This window comes from Fringilla coelebs, assembly GCF_963513975.1.
Source record: "Fringilla coelebs genome assembly, chromosome: 8".
Taxonomy (NCBI): domain Eukaryota; kingdom Metazoa; phylum Chordata; class Aves; order Passeriformes; family Fringillidae; genus Fringilla; species Fringilla coelebs.
Window position 1 is genome coordinate 29,727,744 of NC_140066.1, and position 26,886 is coordinate 29,754,629.

Consider the following 26,886-nt stretch of genomic DNA (forward strand, 5'->3'; position numbering starts at 1 on the left):
TTTTGGGAGTTCTTGGTCAAAAAAGTGAGTTATTCCAAGTCAGCAGGAGTGTTTTTCTGCTGGCAAACATGGAGCACTCTTCCATTAATGCAGATGTCCTTTAGTGTGAGTTCCACTGCCCAGGTGTGGGTCCTGAACCACCTAATCCTGGCACACGTGCCTGTGAAGTCTAGAGAGCAGTCAGGGATGTTTTCAGCTTTAGAATTAGTGCTGGGAAGCTCTTACAGGGTATTTGAGAGACCCTTGTGGGATCATTTAAATAAATTGGGGGTCATTTCTATCTCAAGAGGATGATAAAACCTTGATTATATAAACTTAAAAAAATGTAAACTAGGTTAAATGTGGACATTGTCAAATTCAGCTTTCTGACTCGATAACTCAGCTCCATTTCAGCATATTGCAAAGTAGCCTGTGAGTCATTGATATTAATTTATTGTCACTTTTTCTTAGCTTGAATTGGGAATATTATTTTAAAATATGTTCCAGAAATATAACTCATTGACAGCAAAGTGTAATTTGGAAGTCACTTGATATAAAGGGTAATGCTGACATGAAATAGAAGAGCAAACTGTGTGAGGTCAAAAAGCAGCAGTGTATGCTAGGAAATAGATACAATAGCAAACTAGACATTAAGGGTAAGTTGAAAAATGTATCTGTCAAAGAGTATGAAGATACACTGGTAAAGAAGTAATATATATGTATTTGATTTGTCTTTCTATGTTATGGGGAAATAAATGTACTTTACTGTGTTAGCCCCTTAAGGAAATGCCACGGCCATCAGAATAATTTTATAAAAATGACAAGCTATGCAAAATGTGGGAAGAAAAGTCTTAAAAGGGCAACAATATCGTGCTTTTTTTTCATCAATGATATGAGAATTTTAGATTTCTACCTCTGTTGAACAGAAATACATACTGTTTCTGTATGTGTTTTTGAAAATGTGGCCAGACAGATTTTGAAGTGCTAGAGCCTCTTCTGATGTTGGGAATGGCTATTGAAAGAGAACTTGGAGAGGTCATTGCTAGAATGAACAACAGAATAAAGGGTGGAAAGAGAAAAATGGAAACATTCTAAGGAAGGCAGTGTATGGCTACATCATGCAAATGTGTCACTTCATGTCTGTTGGCAAGGACTGCCTGCCACAGTCTTTGGTCTGTGAAGGTCAGTTGCAGTGATATGAACAATTACTGCTTTTCAAATACCAAGAACAAACAGACTGTCAGTATTTGCTACAGTTTGCTGTTCCTTTTTACATGCTAATTCAGTTCTCAGAGAATCTGTGTCAAAAAGTTTGTGCTTGATATGTATCAATGAGTAACGATGTCTCAGTTGGTCTGTATTAAGCTAATAACTTGAAAAAAACCCAACCAAACAATAACAATAAAAGGAGAGATTTATTCTATTTGCACATTTTGCTTCACAGTAATTTCTTTCCATGGCCAAATAAAAAAAAAAAAGAAAAAAAAAAGAGTCATGAATAATGAAAGCACAGCTGTATTTAGTTCCTGGTTTATAGAAAAAAATAACACCAGGAAAATATAATATTTCTTTTAATGGCTGGCAGCTGTTTCAGGTGGAAATTGAGTTTTCCGAGTCACTTTCAGAAAGGAGTCAGTGAGCCCTGCCATGGTGGCCAATGTTTCCTCTCTGAGGCAAAGAATAAATCTCCTCTGAAGGATGGGTGACTGCACTGGGTTTGAGGAAAACAGGCTTTGGGGCTCCGTTTTTCCTTCCTCCATTATTTCAATTTGCTTATTTTAACCAAACTGTTTATTGTTTTGTGTACCTGACTGCTAGTCCTACAAATCAAACTTGTGGCAAGTGGGGGAATGTTTGTTTTTTCTGGAGTTTTTCACTCTGTCTTTTATTCCATACTAGAGTTGAGATATTTCTCCTATCTGTCTTAAAGGCTGTGTAAAATGGATTAGACAATATTACAGATGTAATTTCATTTGTGGGTGTTTGGAATTTTAATATTTATCAATATTTTTTGCTTAATTTGCACTCAGTTCTTAGCATGAGCAATGTTATTATTGAGTGAGAATGTTAAGGAAATAACAGATTTTACTCTAAAAATACCTAATGGTGTTTTAAAGGAAAAAGTGCTTGTGTTCTTCTTTTCAAAGTTGTAATGCAATTGTGTTTCTACTGCATGGAGATGTAGCATTTTATATTTATTACAGCACAAGTACCTGTTGTAATTTGTGTCTTTAAAGCAGAGGACACTGCTCAGTGAGGTATGTGATGTAATTTCTATCTAGTATGAAGTGCAATTTTCCTGATCTGGATTTATTTGCTATGAGAGATTTTATTTCTCAGAACTAACAAATTAGTTTGAGAATGCAGCAACGTGGAAACATCTCAACTTCAACTTACATTGTGCAATTTGTACAAGTCATGTGGAGTCAAGCAACATGGGGTCTGTTCTGACATTTGGGTTGTGGATTTAGGGTTTCTTAAGTAAAGTTCAACTGAATAATGAGAAAAGGTAAGGAAGAGGATTTTGAAAATGTTGGGATATTGTAGGAGCATCTATTTATCTGTGTATATTTATAGACAATTTATAAAATGTGTGTTCTCTCCTTGGAAGGCCTGAATAACAGGAGGTTGCTCTTTAATTGTTAAGACCTGTGTTTGGTTATTTGAGAAGCAGGATAAAAGCTCTGCTAATGAAGATGTAGAAGTTATTGTCTGATTAACTTCTGACTGTTCCCAGTTTATAGCAAAGCTTGAATACATGTATAAAAGCATAAACAATTTTAAAATTACATTTGTACTTCTGCCATGCCCATATTTGCAGCATTGATCCATGTATAAATAGAAGCTTCTTTCTAATAGGAGATGTAGTAGACTTTTAGGGATTATACAATAAACTGAAAGTTATGAGAGCAGGATATAAAATAGCATGAAAATCTGACTGCTTTCATTTACTACTTTCCTAGACAAGAAACATCCCTCTTTGGCAATAATACATGAAGTCAAACAATAATTTAACATTGTTGTTTCTTAGATGTGCCACTTCTGTTGTCAGAACAAGCAGATCAGAGATCTCCTCAGTGTGTAGAGACTATATAATGAAAGCAATAAATTAGAATCAGATTAGTGGGTATTGATGCTGGTATATTGAAAATACATGTTAGACTTGTAATATTAATAAGAGTGTTACAAAGGTGGGGATGCATTTAGAACAATATGAAAAAAAATCATGGAGAGAGAAATTTGACTTTCTTCCGTAATAATTTTAATGACTTTTTTCCCCTGGCTTTTTATTTTTTGTTTTTTTTCCTCACTCTTCTAACACTTTATGAATACTACAAGAGTTAAGGGATTACAAAGATGGTCTGATGTGACAAAACAAAATTGAGTAGTCCTTGCTGTCAGGTAATAAACACTTCTGACAAGACTGTGCTGTGAGTTTTGAAATGTTCCATCATTGGAGACACCCAGACCTTTTCCTACAACTGACATTTGGACACCTGCTGATCAGTGCACATTCTTTTCTTTGTTGCTGCTTCTTTTGCTAATATTTTGTTCATAATTCCCTAGCCATTGCTTTCCACACATTGTTTATAGACCATGTTCTTCAGCAGAGCTGGAAAAGGGTCTGCAGCTGTTGACAGTAAACCCATAAGTTGTTACAGCGTTTTCAGTAAAGAGTTTAATGAAATATCTAGGAAAAATGATAATTGGATGTGGTCTGGGATTTAAAAACTTTAGGAGCATCATCTTGAGATTGTGTGCTGAAAAGGCCCCAGGTGACTCTATCTGTACCTCAGTTTTTAGATCTCAGCCACAAGTCCAGCCTTGTTTACCATGACATTTTCCTATCTTCACTTCTGTGACAGCTGTGGCGAGATACATCTCACCTAATTAGCCTTGTAAAACTTACATGTCCAGGCTTAATGAACCTTCTAGGTCTTTCTATTTTCAGTAATGAAAATCAAGAGTTACCTTTCTGAACATGATGCATTTCCATCATCCACTGAAAGTTTTAGTCAATACAGAGTGGCCTGAGAAAATAAGCAAAATTTAGCTGAGTAAAATTCTAATACAGGTAGATTTTTCTGGCCCTCCCTTAGGATCAAAACTGACAACTTATTAGACCTTTCCAAATAGCAGCTGAGAATTTAATAAGATGAAATATTTCTATTTAAAATAAAACTCAGTTACCCAATTTTCTGATTATGACACGAATCCCTTTGTGGGCTTTTTAGACCAGTACATTTTTGTAAAGTATAGTAAAAGAAACAATGACTTGCTATTGCTGTATGTTTTTAAAGACTTTGAACTTATGTGAAATTCATTCTCCCATGCTCTTTCTTGAAATGGAAAAAGGCACATAAATAGTAAATGCTGGGTTTTTTTGAAGCTCATTGCGCTCTGATTACATACAATAAAATGCAAGTTTTTGCTAAAAACTTCACAGTAAATGACTTTTTGTTTTATCACAATGGACAAGTAATGTCAGACACAAACCTATTCAATATAAAAATGACAATGAGGCAGTGGATGACTGCTAGATACAGATGACAGAGGAATGAATCAGGCAGCTGCTCTGAAAGTTCAAAATAATTATCCTGACAGAAAATAGGTCTGGTGGTAACCCCCAACTTTGATGTAATACAAGGAGAATTTCATTTTGGTCACAGATGAATATGATTTGTAGCATTTGATAATGGTACTTGGTTTCAAAAGCAGCGTTTGTACTGATAGAGAGGAATATGAATAGTTCTGTTCTCAACAAAGTCTAACTGGAAATAGAGACCAATCACTAGAAAGAGGAGGAGAGAGACAAACTGCCTGTGCAATGAGGAGGTGAGAGTATGAATTTTAGAATCAGCATGAATAGACAGATCCTTAAATAGAAGAGTGTGGGAAGACTGTGACGAGTCTGAAGTTGCAATCATGATGGAGGTTCTTACAACTATAAGTGATTTCAAGAAGGAAAAATAGGACAGCACTAGATTTTGAGGGGTTTATTCACAAAATAGAAGTTATTAGTTATCAGAAAAAAGTGAAAAAACCCCTATTTTAGTCACTGAGTAAAGATCATGTGATCCTCACCTAATGTTTTAAAAATGGGATAATTAGGTTGTAGCTGAGAATGAGATTATTTTGTGGGTGGGTGGGTGGGTCTAGTTCCATGCTCTTTTTGTAAATCTGGCTGATATACATTGCAGCACTTTTGGCTTAGAGCTTTTGGAGCTAAAATGAAGGCATTTCTCAAAAATTCTGCATATTTATAAAACCGTTTTGCTGTTTTGTTCAGCTTTAAAAATGTGTGTTTAGAAACCGTGTGAGAGGAACCATGGGAGAATGGCCGGTGACCAAAGTTAGAAAAGCCATGAATGTGGCCAGTTAGGAATGTTCTTGCTCCCTTTTTGGGAACCTAGGTTCATTCTTCCCTCCTGCTTAGAGATGCAGTGAAGTTGGAGTGATTTGTTCAAAAGTAAAAGAGAGCTCAGAAGTGGTTCTCTAAAATTTACTCTAGCCTGATTCTTAAATTACTTAATAAACCCCCTTTATTGAAATATGCTGCATAGGCAGTGGGTGCAGGATAGTGAAAGAATGAAGGTTGCTGTCACAATAATTTTTTATTTGCTTCTTTATTAGAGCATGATTGCACAGTTTTAATAATATACCAGTTCCCAAGGAATTTTCACTCCACAATGCACTGAATGAATTTGTAGGGAACGAATCAGTGATAATGCAATGGAAAGTTGAATGTGTGTTCCTTTCCTGTTTTGTTGAAAAAGTGGAAAGAATTACAATGAATGATGGAAGGAGCTGCCAAATAACAATGTTCATACATAGAGTTATATAATTCAAAGTATTATGAAAAATCAAAGTCCAGGTATTTCACATTGGCTCCTCGTTTTTAATAGATGGTTTTGTCCTTGGTCTCCTTGTTTCATTTCCTGTCCTATAAAATGGCACTCAAATGCCTTCTCATCTTCAGTAACGTTGTAACAAATTCATTAACTTTTGTGAAGAACTTAGAAAATTATAGTGATGAATACTATAGAAAACCACATTAGAAATTAATTCCATCTTGAGAAAAGGACTTGTGTAGCATGTAGTAAATGAGGCATGGGCCCAACACTGAGTACTGAACATGGAACAAAGTGTTGAATAGCTGCCCATTAGGGGAGCACTCACCCAAAAATAATTTACAGGCACCCTTGATTTGTAATGGTTCATTTTACAGTCTTAATACTCCCCTGTAACATACCTTTTCATATATAAATTTGTCACTAATTTATACTAAACATATTCAATCTAATTACCTTTTTTAAAAGTAATTACCATTGTAATTATATATTCTCACAGAGTATAGAGGTGCTATAGAAATACTGAAGAACTTCTTTCTGGCCTTTGTTCTTTTGGGAGTATTCTGTAGTTTTAAAAATCAGAGTTTTCTTCCAATGCAAAAGTTTGTGTATGGGAATTCGTCTGTTCCTTTTTGGATATGAGTACAAAACTTTCATTTTAAACCATATAATCCTTATCAGAAGTCATTGACCTTTATTAATGAAACAGAGAGGTTTCTTGAAAATTAACAGTGATACTGGGGTTAAAAGATTGCTTTGAAATTAATTTTCCTTGTTTCATTAAGCATCTTTCTTCACCTAATTATTGTTATGTTCTCACACATGCTCATTACTGGCATTTTGAATTGATTTTAATGACTCCTTTTGACTGTGAAAGCAGTCAAGGGTTTTGAAAAAATCAAAATAGAGATGTGAAAAAACTCAATGACTGTAAGTCTTTGTAATATTTGACCATTGATGATGTCAGTGTGGTATTGTGATCCTATCTCCCAACACTTTTTTTCAACTTTAATCAATTATTTCTAAGATAAAGTGAAACAAAATGCCTGGAAACAGATATTAGACTGTTCTGGGCTGACTCTTGGCTCAAAAAAACCCAGCTTGTGAATTCCAAATACTCTGTTGTGTGTTGGGGAATTAAGATCTGAGCTGTGAGCTGGGCTCTGAGTTTGTGGAGAGGTTTCCATGTTCTCACAAACTTTTCCCATGGAACTTTAGACATAAAAGTTCAGGGAGTTATAAAAATTCAGGAGATTATAGGCTAGAATGTGGCTCATTAAATTCTGTCTGCCTGCTGCTCTGAGTCACCTGCTTGAGTAGATTTGTTGTGTTTCTGTCTTGGTAAACAGAAATATGAAAAGTCTCATTTGTTTATGTAAAGGGTAAAATTACTTAGGGTGGCTTCATAAAGGTTTAAAGTAGAAACAAACCCACATGGAGTAGAATCTTAAGCTTCTCCAAATTCCTGATTATAAATATGCACAACATATACATATATATCAACAGGATATACTGAATGTACTTTAAATAGCTATTTCTACATTTAGTCATTATATATTTGGCTACTTTTACATTTAGCTATTCAGAATAGGTCGTAGTCTTAGAACTGACTCTTAGTTTAAATTTTGTACTGCTGCTGAGGCTAAGCTCTCTGGTTTGAATGGCACTATGAATTGGGAAATATGGTGTGGTGTACTGTGCAACTGCTTAGTTTATGTGCTCTTATGATGCATTGGCATATATTATATTCAGGAAGAGGTTTGGCAGTAGGAAGGATAACTGTTCTGCCCCCTTCAGTCTGCAGAAGGTGGAGCTTTCTGGAGGAGAGGGAGGTGATATTTTCCCTGGGAGCTGCTGAATACATGTGGGGGGAGTCTCCTAAGTTACAGAATGAAACAGATGGAGAGAGTGAGGAAAGGATAGTGAGATGGCAGTGGGGTGCAATGGGTAGAGTCTCCTTTACAATCCCTTTTAATTTCTGCTCTGAGTTTCTTCTTCAATTAGTTTGGCTAATTTATATTCTAATAAAAACTAACTTTAGAGACTTTTCAAAAATTGGAATCTTCACCTCTAGAATAGGTCAAGACAAATCTTCCTTGAAGTTTTGTGTACCTTTCTCCAACCTATGAAATTTCTTCAGCAAACTTCTGCAGTCCTCAGAAAGATGGGAAGGAGTGTTGGTTCAGTGTCAGTTTATTCATTTGCACCTGAGCTCATTTGTGCTGTTGAATCACACAACTGCACTTGGGTCCTGCTGTCTGCTTTGTTTGAGTCATGCACACCTTAGGTACCTTCCCTGAGTTGGAATTGTCTCTGAAGGGATGTTTCTGCTTTACAGCACCCTGGCATGGCCAAGGCAGGGATTTAATGATTTATCCTGTGGCAGATCTCTGTGGAATTGGTGTAATTTAGAGATCCTTTGTCATCTCTGAAGAATCCCAAAGTGAGCTCTTGTGTTGGCTCTCAGAGCTGCTCTTGAACCTGTGTTGTTCAAGGCTTTTGAGTGCTACAGAGGAGATAATGTGTGAGACTTCCTACTGAACTTTGCTGCTATTAATGAAGTATCAAATTGATCAACCATTAAATAATAGAGTAATTAATAACACAAGAAAAAATTTGGGATAGCTTGGGTACAAAAGGAGAGCCTCTGCACATAATTAACTCTTACTGTTTTTCACAATTTACTGTCAACTGTATTGCATGTAAGCATGCAATAAAAAAGTGGAATTAATTTTCTGATTTGTTACAGATGGTAAATTTAAGAGGGACTGTGTAGTTTAACTTCTTTTATAAGTGTCAGGATTTTTGCTGCATTCCTTGAAACATCAGTTCATACTTTGTTGGCTTTTAACAAGTAAAACATAAATTTAAAAATTGTTTTAAAATTAGCCAAGAACAAATAACTAAACACCACCACCACCAACAACAAACCCCAGGGGGAAAAAAAAATCATATTTTTTTAAAAGTAAATTATTTTAATTTTTTAAAAACTTATATGCAGAAGAGCTATTCATTCATGACTGGGAGACAAGAGTCCTATGTCTATTTCCAGTGTTATCTTATGATGGGATATTATCTATATACAACTGCTTGTTTTTTGGCTGATACTCTGCATCTCTGAGAGGACACAATTTGTGCTTGGAAAAAGACTGTGCCATATTGAAATGGTAATTTTCCATATCTTATGAGCAAATCAATGATATCTTGTCCAGGCTTGTCAGTGCTGCTTCTTGCATCTTGTAGCCCTTGCTGTAGTCAGAATTCTGTAGGAATGCTTTCTGTGGTGCTGGTCTGCCACACCTTTACAATAAATCTGTTTGCAAAGATTGATGCTGAAGCAGTCATCTGTATTTTGAGGAGCTCCACGTTGACCAGATGAGGAGATTGAGCATTTCTATCCATTATTCCTAACATTTTCCCCTTTCTACTCATGATTATTAAAGGGTTTATCAATCCATTTAATAGGGGTCAATCTTTACTTGCCAACTTTTTCTGTCCTGTTATATTTAAAGATATTTTGGTATGATGGTCATCTTATTGTTAGGCATGGAGATATGACACAATAGTCAATAAGATTTATTAATTAGATTTGCATAACTATGGAAGTGTAGAGTACTATCAATAAATTAATGGGGCATTTTAATTTCATATTTATTCATCTTTTGCTTTCATAAACATGCAGAGACCTGGTCAAAACTTGTTAGCTAAGACATGTAGATCAGCTTATTCTTATTTGAATAATGGAACTGTGATGGCTAATGAGAGAAAGTGATCTTCTCACCTTTGAATGTCATGGTAATTCCTTTCATGTCACTTCTTTCATGTCACTGAGGATACTCTGTGAACCTTTATTTTCTACTTTTCTTTCCACACTCACTATAAAAAAAAAAAAAGAATCCAAAAAACCCTGAACAAAACCAAACCAAAACAATTTTCTTTAACTATTAAGACAATATAGGGGGCTTTTTTCTCTTTCTAACTCAGCCTTCCCATAGGATACAACAGTGTATTTTTTTCAGATGATGTGTTGCTGCAGAAAAGGTGATTGTCAGCAGTAAGCAAACTATTAAATCCAACAAAAGGCTGACACAGCTTTTCTTCTGCTTTGACTTAATCTTTCACTCTCTTTGTATTTACTGATTTTCTTTTTATGATCACATATTTTTTATTTGTAACACAGTTTGTGTGGTGTTGGTAGCAGAATGTCAGCAGACCAGGGATCAAAATAATGCTTTACAATTATTCACTGGGTTGTAGCACCAGAGATGACTTGCCATATTTTAACATGCATAAAATAATAATCAGAATCATGTACACTTATAAGTCACCTCCTTATTTCCTGTGAAAGAGGGAAAAATAGAAGCTTTTGATCCCTGTAGAACTGTAATGGTAAAAAATTTAGAAGCTTTTTTCTTAATTTAGATTTTTTGTTAACTTAATTTTAGTTTTAATCATTTCAAGACTTTAAATGCAAAGACTTCAACAGTGAAATGCATGTAAATAATTCTGACTTGTAGATTTCTCTATGACTTTAAAAATCAATGTGAATGGTAAACTTTGAGGTACTTGCATAATATAGAACTAATATATATACACTTTATTTCATTATTTTAAATTTTTGTTTTGCCTACAGACAGCCTTTTGATTGATTATCAGTTTACCTTCAGCTTATTACAAGAGGATGATCGGCATCACACTGCCATAAACTTTATAGCAAATCCAGAACAGGTAAGAAAATAATTTTAGTTAAGTTTTAGAGACTCAGAATTAAGATTTCCAATGTATTTGATGTTGATTAAAGGCTTTTGAAGTGTCTATAAAGTTTTTGAGATAGTTCACATTTTTTGAGAGCTGCAAAATTAGTCCTTCACTGAGAATTTTTTCTAAATGGTAGATGTACCTCAGCTTAATCAATACTCTGAAAAATTATCATTTGGTTGATTTTATTGTTGCTCCCATGAATAACAAGTTTAATAGCTTCCTGAGATGAATTGAAGAGGTATACCCCTCTGTTGAGAAAACATTTTTAGTTGCAGAAAGTAAAATTTGGCTTGTGATTAGAATGTAGGCATTTGCCATATATTTTTTAAATTTGATTTTTTAAAGACAAATATTTTGTTCTACTTAGGACAAACTTAACTGGTGTAGTTATATGTTAAATTGTACCCTGTTCTTACCAAAGCAAAAGAGAGAATTGCCTTTGGCAGTGAATCATTGCCATGTCTAGGTATGTTTAAAATGAAAACTGGAAGATGATTAAAACGCTGTATTCAGTTATGTGCAGTAGAGTTACATGCAATATATTCTGATATGATTTAACTTCCTTTTTTTTTTATTTTCTCCCCTAGTCAAATAAAAATTTGGATATATCAATTAATGCATCAAACAACTTTAACCTCAATATTACGTGGTCTATTGGTTCTACAGGTGAGAGTGAATTTTTGGTGTGATGAGTTTTCCCCCAAATGATTTCATGATCTTTTGAGTTATTTTAACCTGATTGTCTCTTTGTTGCTAATTTTGATAATAAAACTTTGCCAAATGCGTTCTTTTGCCATTATCATTATGCTGTTATTAATTATATTATTTAAACCTCAGATGATAATTTGCAATCTGAATAAAGCTTCATTAATATGTTGACTTTCTCTCCTATTCAATTAAAATTACATTGGTAAGAAAAGCTTGTAGCGTATTTAAATTTTTAAAACGACAGTGTTATGAAATGCTGTGATTTTAATTAAGATAAATTGCTTCCTTAACTACTGCAGAGACTGAGATTTTATTTCTTTGTTTCAGTGTTCAAGCTAAAAATTTAATTATTAACCTTTACATTGATATCAAACAATAAAGTTCTTCTGTGTATGCTGATAAAAAGAGCTGCTTATCTATTTTTTCTCCAACTTTGAACCCCATTACTCTTCTTTGTTTTAATTTAGACAGTTTTTCTGAATTGGTTCTATTGACTTTCTGAAAACATATCCAAGGAGAGGCATGATGCCTAGAATGAAATAATTTTAAAAAACCTCTTTAAAGAAGGTTTAGAGTTTCTCTTAAACTCATGAATTTCTTCATCAATGCATTTCTGAAGTACTTTACCATACTACAGTTAGTAAACTCTGTTTATTCCTTTATTTTAACTTATCTCAGTCACTCATTTATTTGTAAAAATTAATAAATGTTTATTGCAAGTTACTTTATTAACGCTTTCATGAACAATTAAAACTTGACAGCAAGAGTGTAAGTTGTAGACAAATTCCCTTAGAGATTTTATTGAGCTGTTTATTGAAATGAAACATAAATTATGGAGGAAAGCATATTATCTGTTAAGCTGACCATAATAACTGTCTTGTAAAATTATGTTTCTTCTGTCTTTGCATATAATTTTTGAAACCAAACTAAAAATTTTTGTGAATTCTCTGTATGTATATTAAACATACCTAATGTGCCATGTAAACTATAATAAGAGGTTGTTTTAAAGGAAGACACCAAAAGCAGTTAAGGATTTATATTTCCTATGGAAATTTACTTTGGCATCTTTAATGATGATTTCTATTTTTCTTAAATATGTATATTTACACCTGAGCTTTTAAAAATTTTTAGCTGGAACAATATCTGGAGAAGAGATTCCTGTTGTTTCCAAGGTTAATATTAAGGAATACAGAGACAGCTTTTCCTGTGAAAAATTCAACTTTCGAAGCAACCCAAACATCACTTTCTATGTCTATGTCAGCAATTTCTCCTGGCCAATCAAAATACAGGTTAGTGACTACTTTGTGCTTTTAGAGTCATTTTTATTTCAGCTTTACATTGAATTTCATGATTTCATGATTTCACTCATACACTCATACAAATAGAGTAATTTGCATGTTGTATTTTCTGTCTGTAATAATTATGTTATCATGGCAGTCCTAGTATGATTTTAAGGCTGGGCTGGATGGGACTTTGAGCAGCATGGCCTGGTGGGAGGTGGTGCTGCCCATAGCAGGGGAGTTGAAATGAGGTGCCCTTTATGGTTCCTTCCAGCTCAAACCCTTCCATGATTCTGTGCTTTAGCTTTTCATAGTGAGTCAGACTTAGTAAATTTTAAAATCTGAATTTAAATTTTTGAGCATACCTGTTTAATTGTAATATAACTTCAGCATTTAGATCTAAACACAGAAAATGGTATACAAATCTGTATGTACCTGGATATTTGAATGTTAATAATTGGCTTTTGGAGCCTCTGACTTTTTAAGTGTTGAATGACTGTATTAGATTGCAATATCACAGACTTCAGTTAAGACTAAGTGTAGTTTATTAGAATTTATGTTCTTCTTTGACTTCATTGGAATCAATTTCATTCAGTATTTTCTGGAGCACTGTATAGATACTCTGAAGTAGCAAACTCAAAAAAATCAATGCAATCATGATTCCTCCCTGGCCTGTGATGTTCCAGCAATATTTATACTGATAATTACTATGGCTGCACTTGTGAACATAGCATCCCCTGCATCAATGAAAGAGTTTTTTATGTGGATGAATGGTTTTTGACTATAACTCCCTTACAGAATTAATTCTTAAAAATTAATTTATTAAAATGATAATTCCTGATGATTTACTTCAGAAACAAGTACAAGCTCAAAATACTTTGCAGTTAACCAAACAAATACCCTACAAAATTTCCATTTTGGTGGGAAACAGCCTTCCATATTTTTCTAAAATACAGAACCTTACTTTGTAATCTATGTATAAAAATACACACACACACATATATGTATATCTAATAAAAAAAAGTACAAAAATATATTCCATCTATTTATAGATATATATGATAAAGTATTCTGGATTAAAGCAATCATCTTCTGACTAAAGTGTCAGAGAAATATTTTCTTGTGTTAAATAAAGCTAGAGTTGTCTTCATCATACCTGAGCAGTGACTGTAAACATGTGTTAATGGTGTCAGAGGATGAATTTATTCAGCTTACTAACATTTATGACTCTACTAGTTTATTAAAAAATCCAAACAAACCTGAAGACTAACTGCTTTCTTTTAGTTTCCATATTAGGGGTGTTTTACACTCTCTCCCACTTCCTAAGGATAGAACAAGTTCAGCTGCCAAACAGATTCCTTAAACAAATCCACAGAGCAATATCAGCTGTAAATGCATTACACTCTCCTCTCACCTTTACGGCTGCAAGGTGCCTGTATCATCAGTGTAAGACAAACATTATTAAGGTGATGCATTCCTGAGACGTGCAGCTCTGTGGCAGATGTTGGCAGATCTCAGCTCCTCCTTGTGCTGTTTCCACTGCAGCATAACACCCTGATGGAGGGAATCCCTGATCACAGGTTACATCCTTCCTCTTTTTTTTAAAATCTGAATTTTCATTGTCTGCCATGCTTGCACAGTTTTTGGTTTTGTTTCTTTTTTTTTTTTTTTTTTTTGTACTTTTAGAGGCACATTGATATTCAACAGTCTGGACAGTTCTGCCTCAGATGTGGTGGTGCTTGATTATTGCATTCCTATCCTGTCCTTACTCCATCTAGAAATTAAGTTACTCAATTTTATGCACCAAGAAGGAATACTGAGGTCCAGTTGGGGGAAACTGTTTTGGGATTTTAATTTTGTCCTCCATATTTGCCTTCCTAAATGAATGAGATTATTATTTAGCTCTCAGCCTTTTTATATGCTGTAACTTGTTCTTTTCTGAGAAAATATCTGAAGTCAACATTACCAGTATATGTTTCTTGTGTTTGGTGCTCTAGCAGTAGATAAAATTTTCAAATGAAAAATGGAGCACAGAGCTTTTCAGAGAAAACAAGTTTTGTTTTATATGCTAACTTTATAATTCTGTGTGTAGTAGAAATTTTAAAAATATATGAAACCTCCTATGACTTTGGGTTAAGAGAAGGAAGTCATGGTTCATTCCAATCAGAGGCTGAAGTTTCCAAGGCCAGTACTAAATCAGGTCAAATAATAATGATCTTCTACATCTTCATCTCATAGCACACCATATTTCACCTTCATAACAGGGAAAAGTGGTTGACATTTGTCTATTTGCACTGCAGTCCTTTTCACTGCAATGGCCACACTGCACTGGTCATACCATGTTGGGAAAAACCTGGTATTTTGTGTTAAATCAGTACTGAAGGCTTTATTTCATCCTAAGGAAACTGTTGTGGCTTCCTGGACAGGTATTCTGTTCATTTAATTAGTAAGGTAGCAACATGAAATGCCTTTTCCACAATACTTTTGTAGAGGACTAAGTACTCCAGCACACTGAGCATTTTTCAAGTACAGTCTGAGTGCCAGCCCTCCTGTATTTCCATTATTCATCACAACTTGTCGAGAATACATTATATAAAACATGAGTTCCTAAGGAGGCAGAGCTGGTGACCTTACTTCCTTTTAAACAGGTATTTGAAGTTGTGTTATTGATGTTATTACCACTGGTGTTATTGGTATGCATTTCACCTCTCTGCTCTTGTGCCTCCTGTTATGCTGGCACTGGAGCTAAGATTTCTGGGATGTTTCATTGGGAGGATTTGGGTGTTGGAGTTACTGCTCTTTTCTTTTTCTATAGTAAAAGAAACAGCCCTCCTCATTATACAAGACATTTAGGTTCACTTTCTGTTAAAGTCACCTATATTATCTCTGGTTTTGCATTCATTTATCTTCAAGATTTTCATGACTATAAGGAAAAATCTGTCCATCCCAGCAGGTGATTGTTTATTGGGATCAATGGCTCACAGCTGCTTCCTCAGATAGTCTTATTATTCATGTTACCTATTCAGCAAGCTGGGATTTTTTTTCTGAAATGTTAATAAATCCCTAGTGGCTTTAAAAACAAAATATCTTCTTAAGAAATATGATTTCATGGCTTTGAAAAAAGGGTATGTCATGATTGGTGTCAATAAAAATAGCTCTTTAAGGTGTACTGGTCTGTGATAGGCAGTGACCCATTTCATTGTTGTCACTGGGGATTCCAATCACCTCAGAATACAAATTCTTCAGCACTGGAGAGCAGGGAATTACTTGGAAAACATAGAAACTATGTAGGAAATTCTGAGTTTCTTTCAGCTGTACTGCTGCTCTCTATTGAAATGTTCTGCAGGTTCCCATCACCCTCCTGTCCACGGGCACACAGCTGGGTGATCTCTGCAGCCCTCAGGGGAAAACACTGCATTTAAATTTCTTGATGCTAAAGGCATTTTATTTAGCTGTAAAATCTTCCTTGAGGAGAGAAGCAGAAAAGTGACATAATTGCATAAGGGGTCATTAGAAAGGTGGTGTTGTGGGACATCCTCAGCTGAGAGCTCTTTCCACAAATAGAGGTGCTGTCTATTGACCTGGCTGTGAAATGGGCAGGTGCCAGTTTTTCCTCAGAAGTATGTAACAGCTAGACACTAGCACACAAATGTTGGATATTTCCCAGTTGAATTACTCAAACAGCTTACACCACACTTTTTCTCCATTCCCTTTAATTCAGAGTTGCTGATGAGTAAGAATGGATAAAGACCCTTAAATTTAACTGGTGTGACTTTATTAATAAACAACAGTAGTTTCTACATCTTTTCAGACGAAATCTTTATAAATTATCTTTGTTTACAGCCATTAAAAGAAGTGTCCAAGTTAGAGGATGTGATTAGCATCCACATTTATGTTTGACTGTCTTTGACAGTCCCAAACCTTTATGTGTATTGTGTCTTATATATCAGTTAAACAGGACTCCATGAAATAATACTCTTAAAATAGGCTAGATTTCCGAACAGAATATGTGACAAAGCCCCATAACTTGTTTCTGCTCATTTTTATTTTATTTTGAGAGTCAGTATAATTCAGACACTGATAATGGAATTTGAAGGCTGTAACATTTATTGAGAAGCAGTAACTCAGGCTGTAGCCAGCACCTCAAATAGTGGTCAATGGTCCCTGAAGTAGTAAGCAGTCATAAAGCTTGGGCTTCTGACAGCTATGCAAATATTAATAACAGCAGTCACAACATGTTCTTCAGTCTCAGGAAACTGATTTTATGGCAAGGGATTTTTGTAATTTAAGCTGGAAACAGATGTATTTTCTTTTTTCCCATCATTTTCTCCCATATTCTGGAAAGCTGTCCTGGGGATTGGTCTGATTGCTGTCCCTAAGGACAGCAGTGACATTCCTGCTTTAGGATCAGCTACATGCCTGCACCTATATCTCTTTATAACTGTCAAACTTGTTAGTCTGATCTCAACTTGTGCCTGAGCAGCAAAATTTTTTACCAATTTTAAAGCTGAATCTGGAGATAATAATAACTGTTCTACTAGTTATTTCCTTTCTTCCCTGAAGTGTAAATGAAAGATTCACAAGTGTCTGAGTTTTAATTGGGAGGGTCAGTTTAAATTGTAAGGTTCAGCCTCAGCAGCAAAGCACTGTCTGGCAAAATTAGGTTTGTGTTTAATGAAAAAAAAAAAAAAAATCTTGTTATACATTTTTGAACATAGCCTAGTTAAACTAACATGTTTCCACAGCATAAAACAATTACTGTTGCAGTGAAGTTAGACAGGATGTTGGTGGACATGTAGAATACCCTGATGTGTTTGAAGAAGTTTAATATTTTTAAGCAAGCCTCCTTGGAATTCTGTTTTTTTCTGCGCTGCGGTTTCTGATGAAAACTGTCTTTGGCACCCTGTATTGGTTTGTATACCAGAACAGAATAGTGAACTATGGTAAAGATTTACATTTTATTTATATGTAGCACAACAGATAATTAAAACTACTTCATATATAAATCTTCAAGTGATTATTTTTAAAGTTGAAACTTGTGTTCTTTCAGTTTACTGGCTCCTGTTTCAGAATTGATTTTTCCCCCTCTTAATAGCCTGAGTATAGCAACTGAAGGAGGAATGTAATGTAAATCAAGAAGCATATCTACCCTTGTAATAAAATTTACTGTGTAGTATAATTTATTTCAGCTTTTTTGGTTTTGTTTTGGACTTCATTTGAATTTTTAACATTCATGCATGACTTACATGTTGTAAAAGCTCCAAGAAGTAAAACTTGTCAGTCACTGCCATTAGAAGTTACAACAGTATCACAAACCTAACTACTGAATTAACAAATAAAGGTTAGATCTTTTTGGGTTTTAAGGCCTTCCTGATGTTTGCTAAGGTGATGATTGTGGACCCTTTGCTGTGTATTTATCCACATGTAGCTGTGTTTGTCGCTGTGCCACCTGAGATTGCATGCCTAAGTTTAATCCCTGTGATTTATGGTGAACAATTCAATTTCTAAGTGCCTTAATGGTTCTCATAGAGGCTGCTGAGTAACTGCATATAGCAATGTATGGAGACACTATCATTCCTGAAACACTAAACAGGTATTGATGATGAGGTGGATGCATTAACTTCCAAAACAACTTTGATTTTTTTCTTACAGTAAATGTAAAATCCCTCTATTAAAATAGGTTTGAAAGTAGTATACCAAGAACAAAAACCTGGGAAATCCACTGAACTATCATGTAGTGACAATTCTGTCAGAACAGGAGAAATAACAGGAATAGAAGGCAGCCTGCAGTACAGGGTGGATTTGTTTATAGATGACTGAGGTAGAGTCTAAAATGGAGATATATGTGTAGTTTCAGTTTTTAGTAAGGATGATGATATTGATCATTTTGAAAAGTCAGGATTGATAATAATAATAATCATTAGCAGAGAAACTTAGCATCATTCTGGTTGGAAAAGGCCTCTAGGATAATTTGCTCCAACATTTAACCCTACGCTGCCAAGTCCAACACTAAACCACTCCCCACTGCCACATCTACACATCTCTGAAATGCCTCCAGGGCTGGTGATTCCACCATTGCCCTGGGCAGCCTGTTCCAATGTTCCAATGCCTGACAACCCTTTCTGTGAAGACATTTTTCCTAATAGTCAATGTAAACATCCCCATTTTCAGCTTGATGCCATTTTCTCTCATCCTCCTTTGCTGTGAAAATGATCCTCAACAAAGCTGGATGCAAAATTTACGTTAAATGTGCTCACATTATGCATCAGGTCATATCAGTCCTGGCTCTGAAGGAAGAGAAATTGCAGTGCCAAAAGCAGGAGGGGTGGGAGCATGACACTGAAGTGCAAATGCAAGTTCCCATCTGATTGTAAGAAGGAAGTGATCCAAATAACAAGAGATTTAATAAACTACAGTGCTTTAGAAGAGATTTTGAAGGAAGGTTGTTTTAGTGTTTAATATTTTGTCAGGTTTTTTTCATTGAATATAGGCATTAAATTATACAGGGAATTAGAATGAAAGAATATATATCTAAAGAAGCAGGGATCCCCGTAAGAGATCACAAGGTTGTTCATGGTACATTTGTGCTTCAATATTCTGTCAAAGTGGCTCATCTACTCTCCCTTCTGCTCATGGCATTTAGGTTGTTAGACAGCAAGAAGTCTGGAAAATCAAGTTTATGTCTTCCATGGCATTGTTTTTTATATATTACTAAAATGTATTAAATGGAATTTTTGCTCTATAGTTATTTTTAGAAAATAAACCAAAACTACTCTACATGGAGAAATGTAAAATTACTTTAAAATTGAAATCAGGCCAACAGCATGAAGGTAAAGTTTCATTTGCTTCATTGCTGGTATCTAAAGCTAAACTCAATTCAACACATTAAATACCATTGTTAAAATTCTCAGTCATAGTTACATTATTACAGGTATATTTGTTACATGTACAATTATTACACTTTAGAAAGTACTTGAAAATTACTACCCAAATGGGGACTGCTGCAGTAATTATGGGTCCTTTTTTCTTTCTTAGGCAATCAAATATAAGGCCAGAAACCTACCAGTTCTTGCCTTGGAAAGTGGACTATCTATAATACCTATAAATTATTTTCTTGGAATTTTACATTCAGTTGTATGGAGAATAAATCCTAAGGCTATATAATATTCCCCAATGGCTTAATGTGCCCAAATCCAGTGCAGCATTTTCCAAAATGCTTCCCATGAATCCTAAAGTGTTGCTAAAATGAGAAAGCGTTTCCTGATTATTAGATTATACCTTTTTTACTTTAAATAATGCCAAAGCAGTTCACATGAGTCTTAAAATGTACCAGAACAAGGTTGCCAACCATATCATGCCAACTTCAACACCACTCCAATAAATGTAGATATTCATTATTCTTCCTGGTACCTTTCTTTTCACAATCACCTTAGAAAAGGACTAATATGAGCCACCAGAATATTTGTAAATATTTAACATAGCTGATGTACTTCTGAGAAAGCAGAAGCCCTGTTAATAGTTCAGCTGATGATTTAAGGGAACCAAAATACGTAATTAAGAGATAATTAGTCCTCAGTGATGCATAGTTTTAATTGGTGTATAATTTGAATGTTTGAGATAAGAACTCATGTAACTGATGTGCCAGTTGTGTAGGGCTTTCTTTTCCAGGCAGACCAAGGCATCCTCTACTGGTGGTTGTATAACACAATAGAGATGTATAGATACTGTATTTGCTAATAAAAATTATCTCCCTAATATGTTTAGCAAGTAGATATTGATGTTTTTTTCCCCCTGTAATCTCCATTTCTCTTATATACTTACTGAAGTACATTTCAGTTAGAAAATTTAGAATGCAATAAAAAAAGTTTGCTTTCAGATAGCTTATGTTTTTTCAGGACTTTTGATTAGCTATAGAAAAAATAAATCAATTCTTCATCTTGGGATTTGGGGTGGGAACAAATGGTGGGGTATAAAAGCCTTTTGTTCAATAATAAGAAAAAACCACTTTGAAATATTAAGATTCTCCCTGAAGAAAACATCTATGCCTTGCTGAACTGCAGAAGCCTATAAAGGTCATACACAGTGGCTTCAGAATTATTTGAAAGTAAATGTTTGGTTCATAGGGGATCAGAATGGAGATAGGAAGCTGGTGGGAGAGAATAGGTATTTTCAAACTGTTTATCGTGGCTGTCAGAAACTCCTATGTCAGAAGGATTAACACAACCTTAGTTACCCTCTGTGATCAGGATTTTATAGAAAAATGCAGGCAATGTACAGGATTTGTGTTTCTTATATATTTGTTTAAATTTGGATTTCTCCCAAATCCATGGCTTTCAACTTTTTTTTAGTAAACAAAATGTCAGTGGCCAGAAATCAGGTAAAAAACTTCAGTGTAGGGGCTTTGTCAGGAAGACTTCTCAAGAACCCCACACCTGCTGAGCAGTGATGATGATGAGGATGAGGATGAGGATGAGCCTCACCAACATCACTGGTGCTGACATGGAGAGGAGTTTCAGGTTAGGAGGGGCAGCTCTTGTGTCTCCTAAGCTCCTGTGGCTCCAGGTGCTCATGTGCATCGTGGGATTGTCCTGCAGCAGCGGCATGTGGGTACTTGTGCCATGACCTGGAGGCTGAGTCCGACCTCTGAGCCCTGAACCAACAAGGTGATGGTGAACTCTGAGCCAGTAAACCTGGAAAAAGAACTTTCCAGTGCTAGGCAGCCTTGACAACACTGGCTGCAAATGTAGTTCTGGGATTTTGCTTAAAGCTTCAGAGCTTAATTCCTCAGGCCATGAAAAAATAGCTAAAAACTGTAGGATGCTTACAGCTGAGTTTGCAGGGTTCTCTAAGTTCCAGTTTTCCAAAACCACTGAAGCTTCAACAGGTGAGACTGTTTTATGTGCAGGAGCACTCTCAGGAGTGAGCTCAGGTATCATCAGCATCCTTAGTGCAAATTTTTTTAAAAATTAAGATTAGGCAGACATTCACACTTAAGAATGGTTATTTTAGTGAACCAATATTTTTTATGGCACTCTAATGTGTAAGAGTTATTGCAGTCACAGATGCAAGGAGTTGAACTTCATATCTGCTGCTAGAAACAATCCTTGAGAATGGAAAATAGTTGCCATATATTGACCTTTAGAAGCTCTTCAGGGTATTTTTCTTGTGGTGATATTTTATTTCTTTTTTTTTTTAAAGCCTGATATTAATCTCTGAACCATTTGGCCAGTGTAATAATTTCTGTGCTGAAATAACAAAATGAAAATATTACTCAGTGATACTCTAGGATTTAAAAAACCAAAGCCATTCTGTGGTTCCTCCTGGACTAACTAATGCATAAATTGGTTGAGCTGAGCTAACAGGTGTGAATGTATGAGGAAAAGCATTTGGCACAGTTGACAAATGCTTTTCCTGAAAAATGCAGAAGGAGCAGCACAATTTTAATAGAGTTACAAGCTTTGTTTATTAAGAAGACAAGCTCAGACCTGCAAACTTGGCTGATAATTGGGCAAATTCTGGGGAGGTGCTGTGCTCTCTGTTAGATTATAGTGTGAGTGCTCTCTTCTTCAGACTGTGGAAAAGGATGATAGGGTCACAATTCTGTTCAGTTTTATTATGAAATGCTGATTGTTTTATTTTGTAATGCTTTAAGGACCTTTAAATTGTGATAATGATGCCATTTAAAAAAAATCTCTTGAATTCTTAATTATCAGGAAGCTAATTTAATGTATTTTGAAGAAAATAAAAAAAAAACCCCAAACTATAAACTGCTTGTTCTATATTGGACAAACATATTTTGTGCCTTCAGGGAGACAGTACAATTATCAGCCATAGATAGCCAGATAAACATATTAAGCAAGAGGGTAGAGAGCTTGCAGGCCATCTGCTTCTCTTAAAAGCTAGCTTTAAGTACATTAGTTACTTGTCATTACTTTTTCATGTAAGCACTTGATTTCATTGCTACCTAGGTGTTACATCTCAGAGATGATAAATCCAGAAGGGCTGCTTTGGTCATATAATTTGAAATGAGACATAAACTAAAGCATAGGCTTTGATAAATTAATTGCAGTTTGAACTAGACCATATACTGGAAAAAAAAATCACTCTTGGCCTAAATGTTTCTAAAAAGGGGATGTGCAGTTGACTTCTACTACATAGTTCTGGCTGTCAATTATTGCCACTGTTCAAAAATTTTGATTCATGGTAAGTTTAGCTTTCCAAGAGCTATTCTTGAAATATAATTTTGTGCTAGAAATGAGAGCTTCCTCCTATAAAGGATATGATGTTGTTGCAAATACCACATACTCTATCACTGGTTTTTTGGCTTTTCTCTGAACCCTCCAATGTTTCAGTATCCCTTGGGAGCTGTGGGAGCCAGAATTGGGTGTGCTTTTCCAAGTGTGGTTGGATCTGTTTTGGATGCAGAGTTAATGATGTACTTGAGGGGGCAGAAAAAGGGGGTTTTCAGCAGCTCCCCCATGGACACACCGTGCTGCTGAGGGAAGCAGAGCAGCCTTAGCTCCATCTTTCCTACTCTTTCTTCTTGTGACTCCAATCACAGTCCTTTTTGCTGCATTCAGTATTTTCCTCTATGCACCCAGGAGTATCATAGCCCCTTCATCACAGCATTGGGAATTTAATGATATCTACCACAACCCAAATGTTCTTTAATGTCACTAAATCCAGAATAACATCCTTGAGAACGATTTTCATTCTTTGATTCCACATTTATACTACGAAATCTAGTTTTACCTTTCCCTTATCCTCCTATACACATGGCTTTTTAAGTGACCTATTATTTTCACTTTCTTTCATCAGCATGCCAAATAAAACATATTAATGATGATATTGTTTTAAGTTATTGATAGAAGCTTTAGATAGCACTAAAAAACTACAATCTAAGAATCATGCTGTGCCTTACATTAGAAGCACATTTGTACAAATGTGAATCTCTATTTGCAATTACATTTTACATTAGTTAAAAGTTTAGTAAGTGCCATGCTGAATTTTTATTCTAGTTCCTCAAAGTGGGAGTTTTGTCAGAAGGATTAATACAATCTCTTTATATGTGGAAACAGGAAAATATCCAGAATTACTGTAATCATATTTCTGTGGATGTGTTAGGAATGGGTCAGGAGATGTAGACATGAATTAGAGTGCAGCAATCTCCTGTAAAAATGTGTAAGATCTGCTGGTTGTAGAATACTTGTTTGGAGCACATATATTCTTAAAGCTGATATAATGAATTTTTAGACCAACATGATCTACAGAGTCTTCTATTCACCTGCTACATTATAATTTATCTTATGTGATTTTTATTCATTGCTCTCATCTTTCATTGCTAGCTTTTCATTAACACCCTTCTCAAAAAAAAAAAGGGGGAAGATTAATCTTGTGTCTTTCTTTCCTTCCTTTTTTGTTTTTGTTTCATGATGTCCTCATTTTACTTTCTTGTCTTTTCTTTTTAGTCTTATTCCTTAGTGACAAGAAAAATACACAAGACTGACATTGTTACAGATTGCAGTCTTGTTAAAATTGCCATATTAACTATGAGGCCAGGTAGTGAAAACCCATTCAAGCTGTCAGATATTCTCAAATGAGTGAAATAAAAGCTGTTTGTATGTGTGTAGAATCATCATTACTCCTTTATCTCCTAATACCCTCTTAGTGCAGGCTTTGAATTGTTTTCATTTAGGGTAATTTTGGTTTTGTTCTGTTCTCAGTGGTAGGGTATGAGAAATTCTCTGCTGTGTACATATGAGAGGTTTGCAGAAATGACTAATTTTCATGGATAAAAGTTTTGTTTTAGTTATCTCTAGTGGAAGTGTCAGAATTTCTGACTCTGGATAACAGAACAGTTTATAGATGAACCTCTCAAGGTCTCAGGTCCAGCTCCCTGCTCAGGTCAGGGCAAACTTCAAAGTTAGGTCTGATTGCTCAGATCCTTGTCTAGTAATTTTCTTTCCTGCATCTGTTGGAGGTTCTGTCCATTGTACCTAATCCTCTTTCTGTGCTCCTCTGTGAAGACTCTGAGTCCGTTTTCTCTGCAACTTAACCATTCTTTCTTTGCCCTCTCTTTTAAAAATTCAAAGTTAATGGCTTCTCTGTGTAGTAAAATGTGAATTCAATGAATTTGCAGAAGATGTTAAGATCCATACCGGGAATTCGGTGCTGTTCATTGTATTCTCCTTGAGAGTCCCTCCAACCCCCAGGCTTTAAAAATAATGAAAATAGTTATAAATTTGAGATAATTGTTTTAATTAATAAGTTGTGTTGTATAAATACAAGATAGTTTCTTTTGGTATTTATTCAGCTGTTGGGAATTTTGAACCAAATATTTATATATGCCTTCATAAAGAAAAAATATTACTTAAATGACATCTGGATAGTTTCCTCCCCCCCCCTTTGGCATGATTTCTTAAATATACATTCTCAGATTGAAAATTTGACTGTGCTTGTGTCCAGACCAGAGATTGGAAAGAGCAAGGATGGACTACATCTCTTAATGGTTCAAATCAATTATCTTAGAGGTCTTTTCCAACTTAAAACATTCTACGAGTATTATTCAGTAGCAGCAAGGATAAAAAGAGGGGAAAGAGTGCAAAACTGCACTTAAACTGAAATGTAAGAGTAGAAATATACAATTTTTTATTGTTACTGTTAGATTTTGCAGCGTAGGAGGTGAGATGTCAGTGGAGAAAGGGTTCATAAAATGTTTATTCAGAGATTTAAAAGGAACTTCTGGGCTTTCTCATTGGGGATACATTATTGTTCCACTGCTGAGCATGAGCCTGGCGTGAATGTGTCACTGCATCCATGCCAAAATGAAGGCATTCAGTGACATTCTGAAGTGCTTTTGTCAGCTCTTGGGTGAGGATTCAACAGACATGCCTAAATCACAAATGTATCAGCACTCTTGTGATTAAGATCCACGTGCACCAGAATACATTTTTACATTTTTCTTTTTCTCTTGCCCTCTCTTTAGGCATCAGAAAAGGCAAAAAGCTATTTAATTGACATCATACCTGTATTTATTACTATAAGCTGATAATGCCTTTTTTGTAAAGTGATTACATTGTTGGTTTGTTGTTGCTTGTTTTTGGTTTTTTTAATTGATACTTCATTTATATTCTGTGCATTAAACACAAAACTTGATTTGTTTTGAAAATCTTTTTTAGCTTTATTCATCTGTGGTAAGGCAAGTAGTGGAAGAGAAAAATCAATTGCAGCTGTATTATTTGCAATGTAATCAATTCACTTCTCCATTCTAACTAGAAGAGACATCCTGAGGAGCTGGGAAAATTACCCTAATCTGATATGTTTGGATCTTTGTTTCCTTGTGAAGACTGATACTCATCTCCTTACATCCACTTCCTTTGAATTTTGTTTAAAGTTCACATAGATAAGGGATACTTGAACACATCTTGAACATGGATATAATCACCCTGGTCTTTGGACAGTACTTTGTCTTTTTTGGTCTTATTTTGGCTTTGCTTTGATTCATTTTCTGTAGTCATGATTTGTACCTGAACAATGTCTAAAATTATGTGTTTAAAGGAATTTGTGAAAGGGAAGGAAACAGTAACTTCTCAGTCATTGGTTTTCCTGCATACTAAGGGTTATTCTATCCAAGATTTGATTCCATTATTAATATTTTCATTAAAATAAATTTTACTTTTTACTAACTGCTGATGTAATTAGCAATTCACAAAAAGTGAAGGTCTGTAAGTTTTATCTGCTGAGCTTCAATTCTTGCTAATACACATGGAACAATTAAATGTTTTTCTGACATAATATCTATACAGGCTCAGAGCTGACAGTAATCTTTTCCATTATCAGGATATGTTAAGCCTCAGACTGTGTAAGCAAATGTTTTCATAACCTCATATATTTGTTTAAAAAAACCAAACAGATTTCCTCATGCTTTGAAATTAAAATAGTTTCACAATTCCTTTTTTCCCTTATATAATCATTCTGTTTGGACACGTTTGTTGTTGTGCAGCCATTGTCTGTGACATCAGTAGCTCTTCATTCTTCCTGGTGTATATTCCCTTTTTTGTATTTATACATGGCAATCCTATTCCCTGTCAGCCTTTTAGCTGGCTAAGCAAGCTGGGTTCTTTGTGTTTAAAATTCATTTTCTGTCCCCTCCCAGCCACCCTAATGGCTCTTCACCTTCTGCTTAAGTCTTTCAGTAGAATGACAGTGCAGGGTACAGTTATTAGTCTGTCAAAACATCCTTTTGCAGTCAGAAGATTAAATTGCACAGCACCATTGTTACTGTTACAATTTTGGTTACTCCATTA

At 35.0% G+C, this 26,886-nt stretch overlaps 1 protein-coding gene across 4 annotated transcripts in view; it reads left to right on the forward strand.

Moving 5' to 3' along the window:
• The window catches only part of ATRNL1 (attractin like 1), a 431,089-nt gene that overhangs the window by 164,052 nt on the left and 240,151 nt on the right, over positions 1-26,886 (forward strand). For all 4 annotated transcript variants that reach the window (XM_084210857.1, XM_084210858.1, XM_084210859.1 and 1 more), the window contains 3 exons: positions 10,465-10,559; positions 11,180-11,258; positions 12,432-12,589. In XM_084210857.1, the coding sequence (XP_084066983.1) occupies positions 10,465-10,559; positions 11,180-11,258; positions 12,432-12,589 (332 nt within the window). The remainder of the gene's footprint in view (positions 1-10,464; positions 10,560-11,179; positions 11,259-12,431; positions 12,590-26,886) is intronic.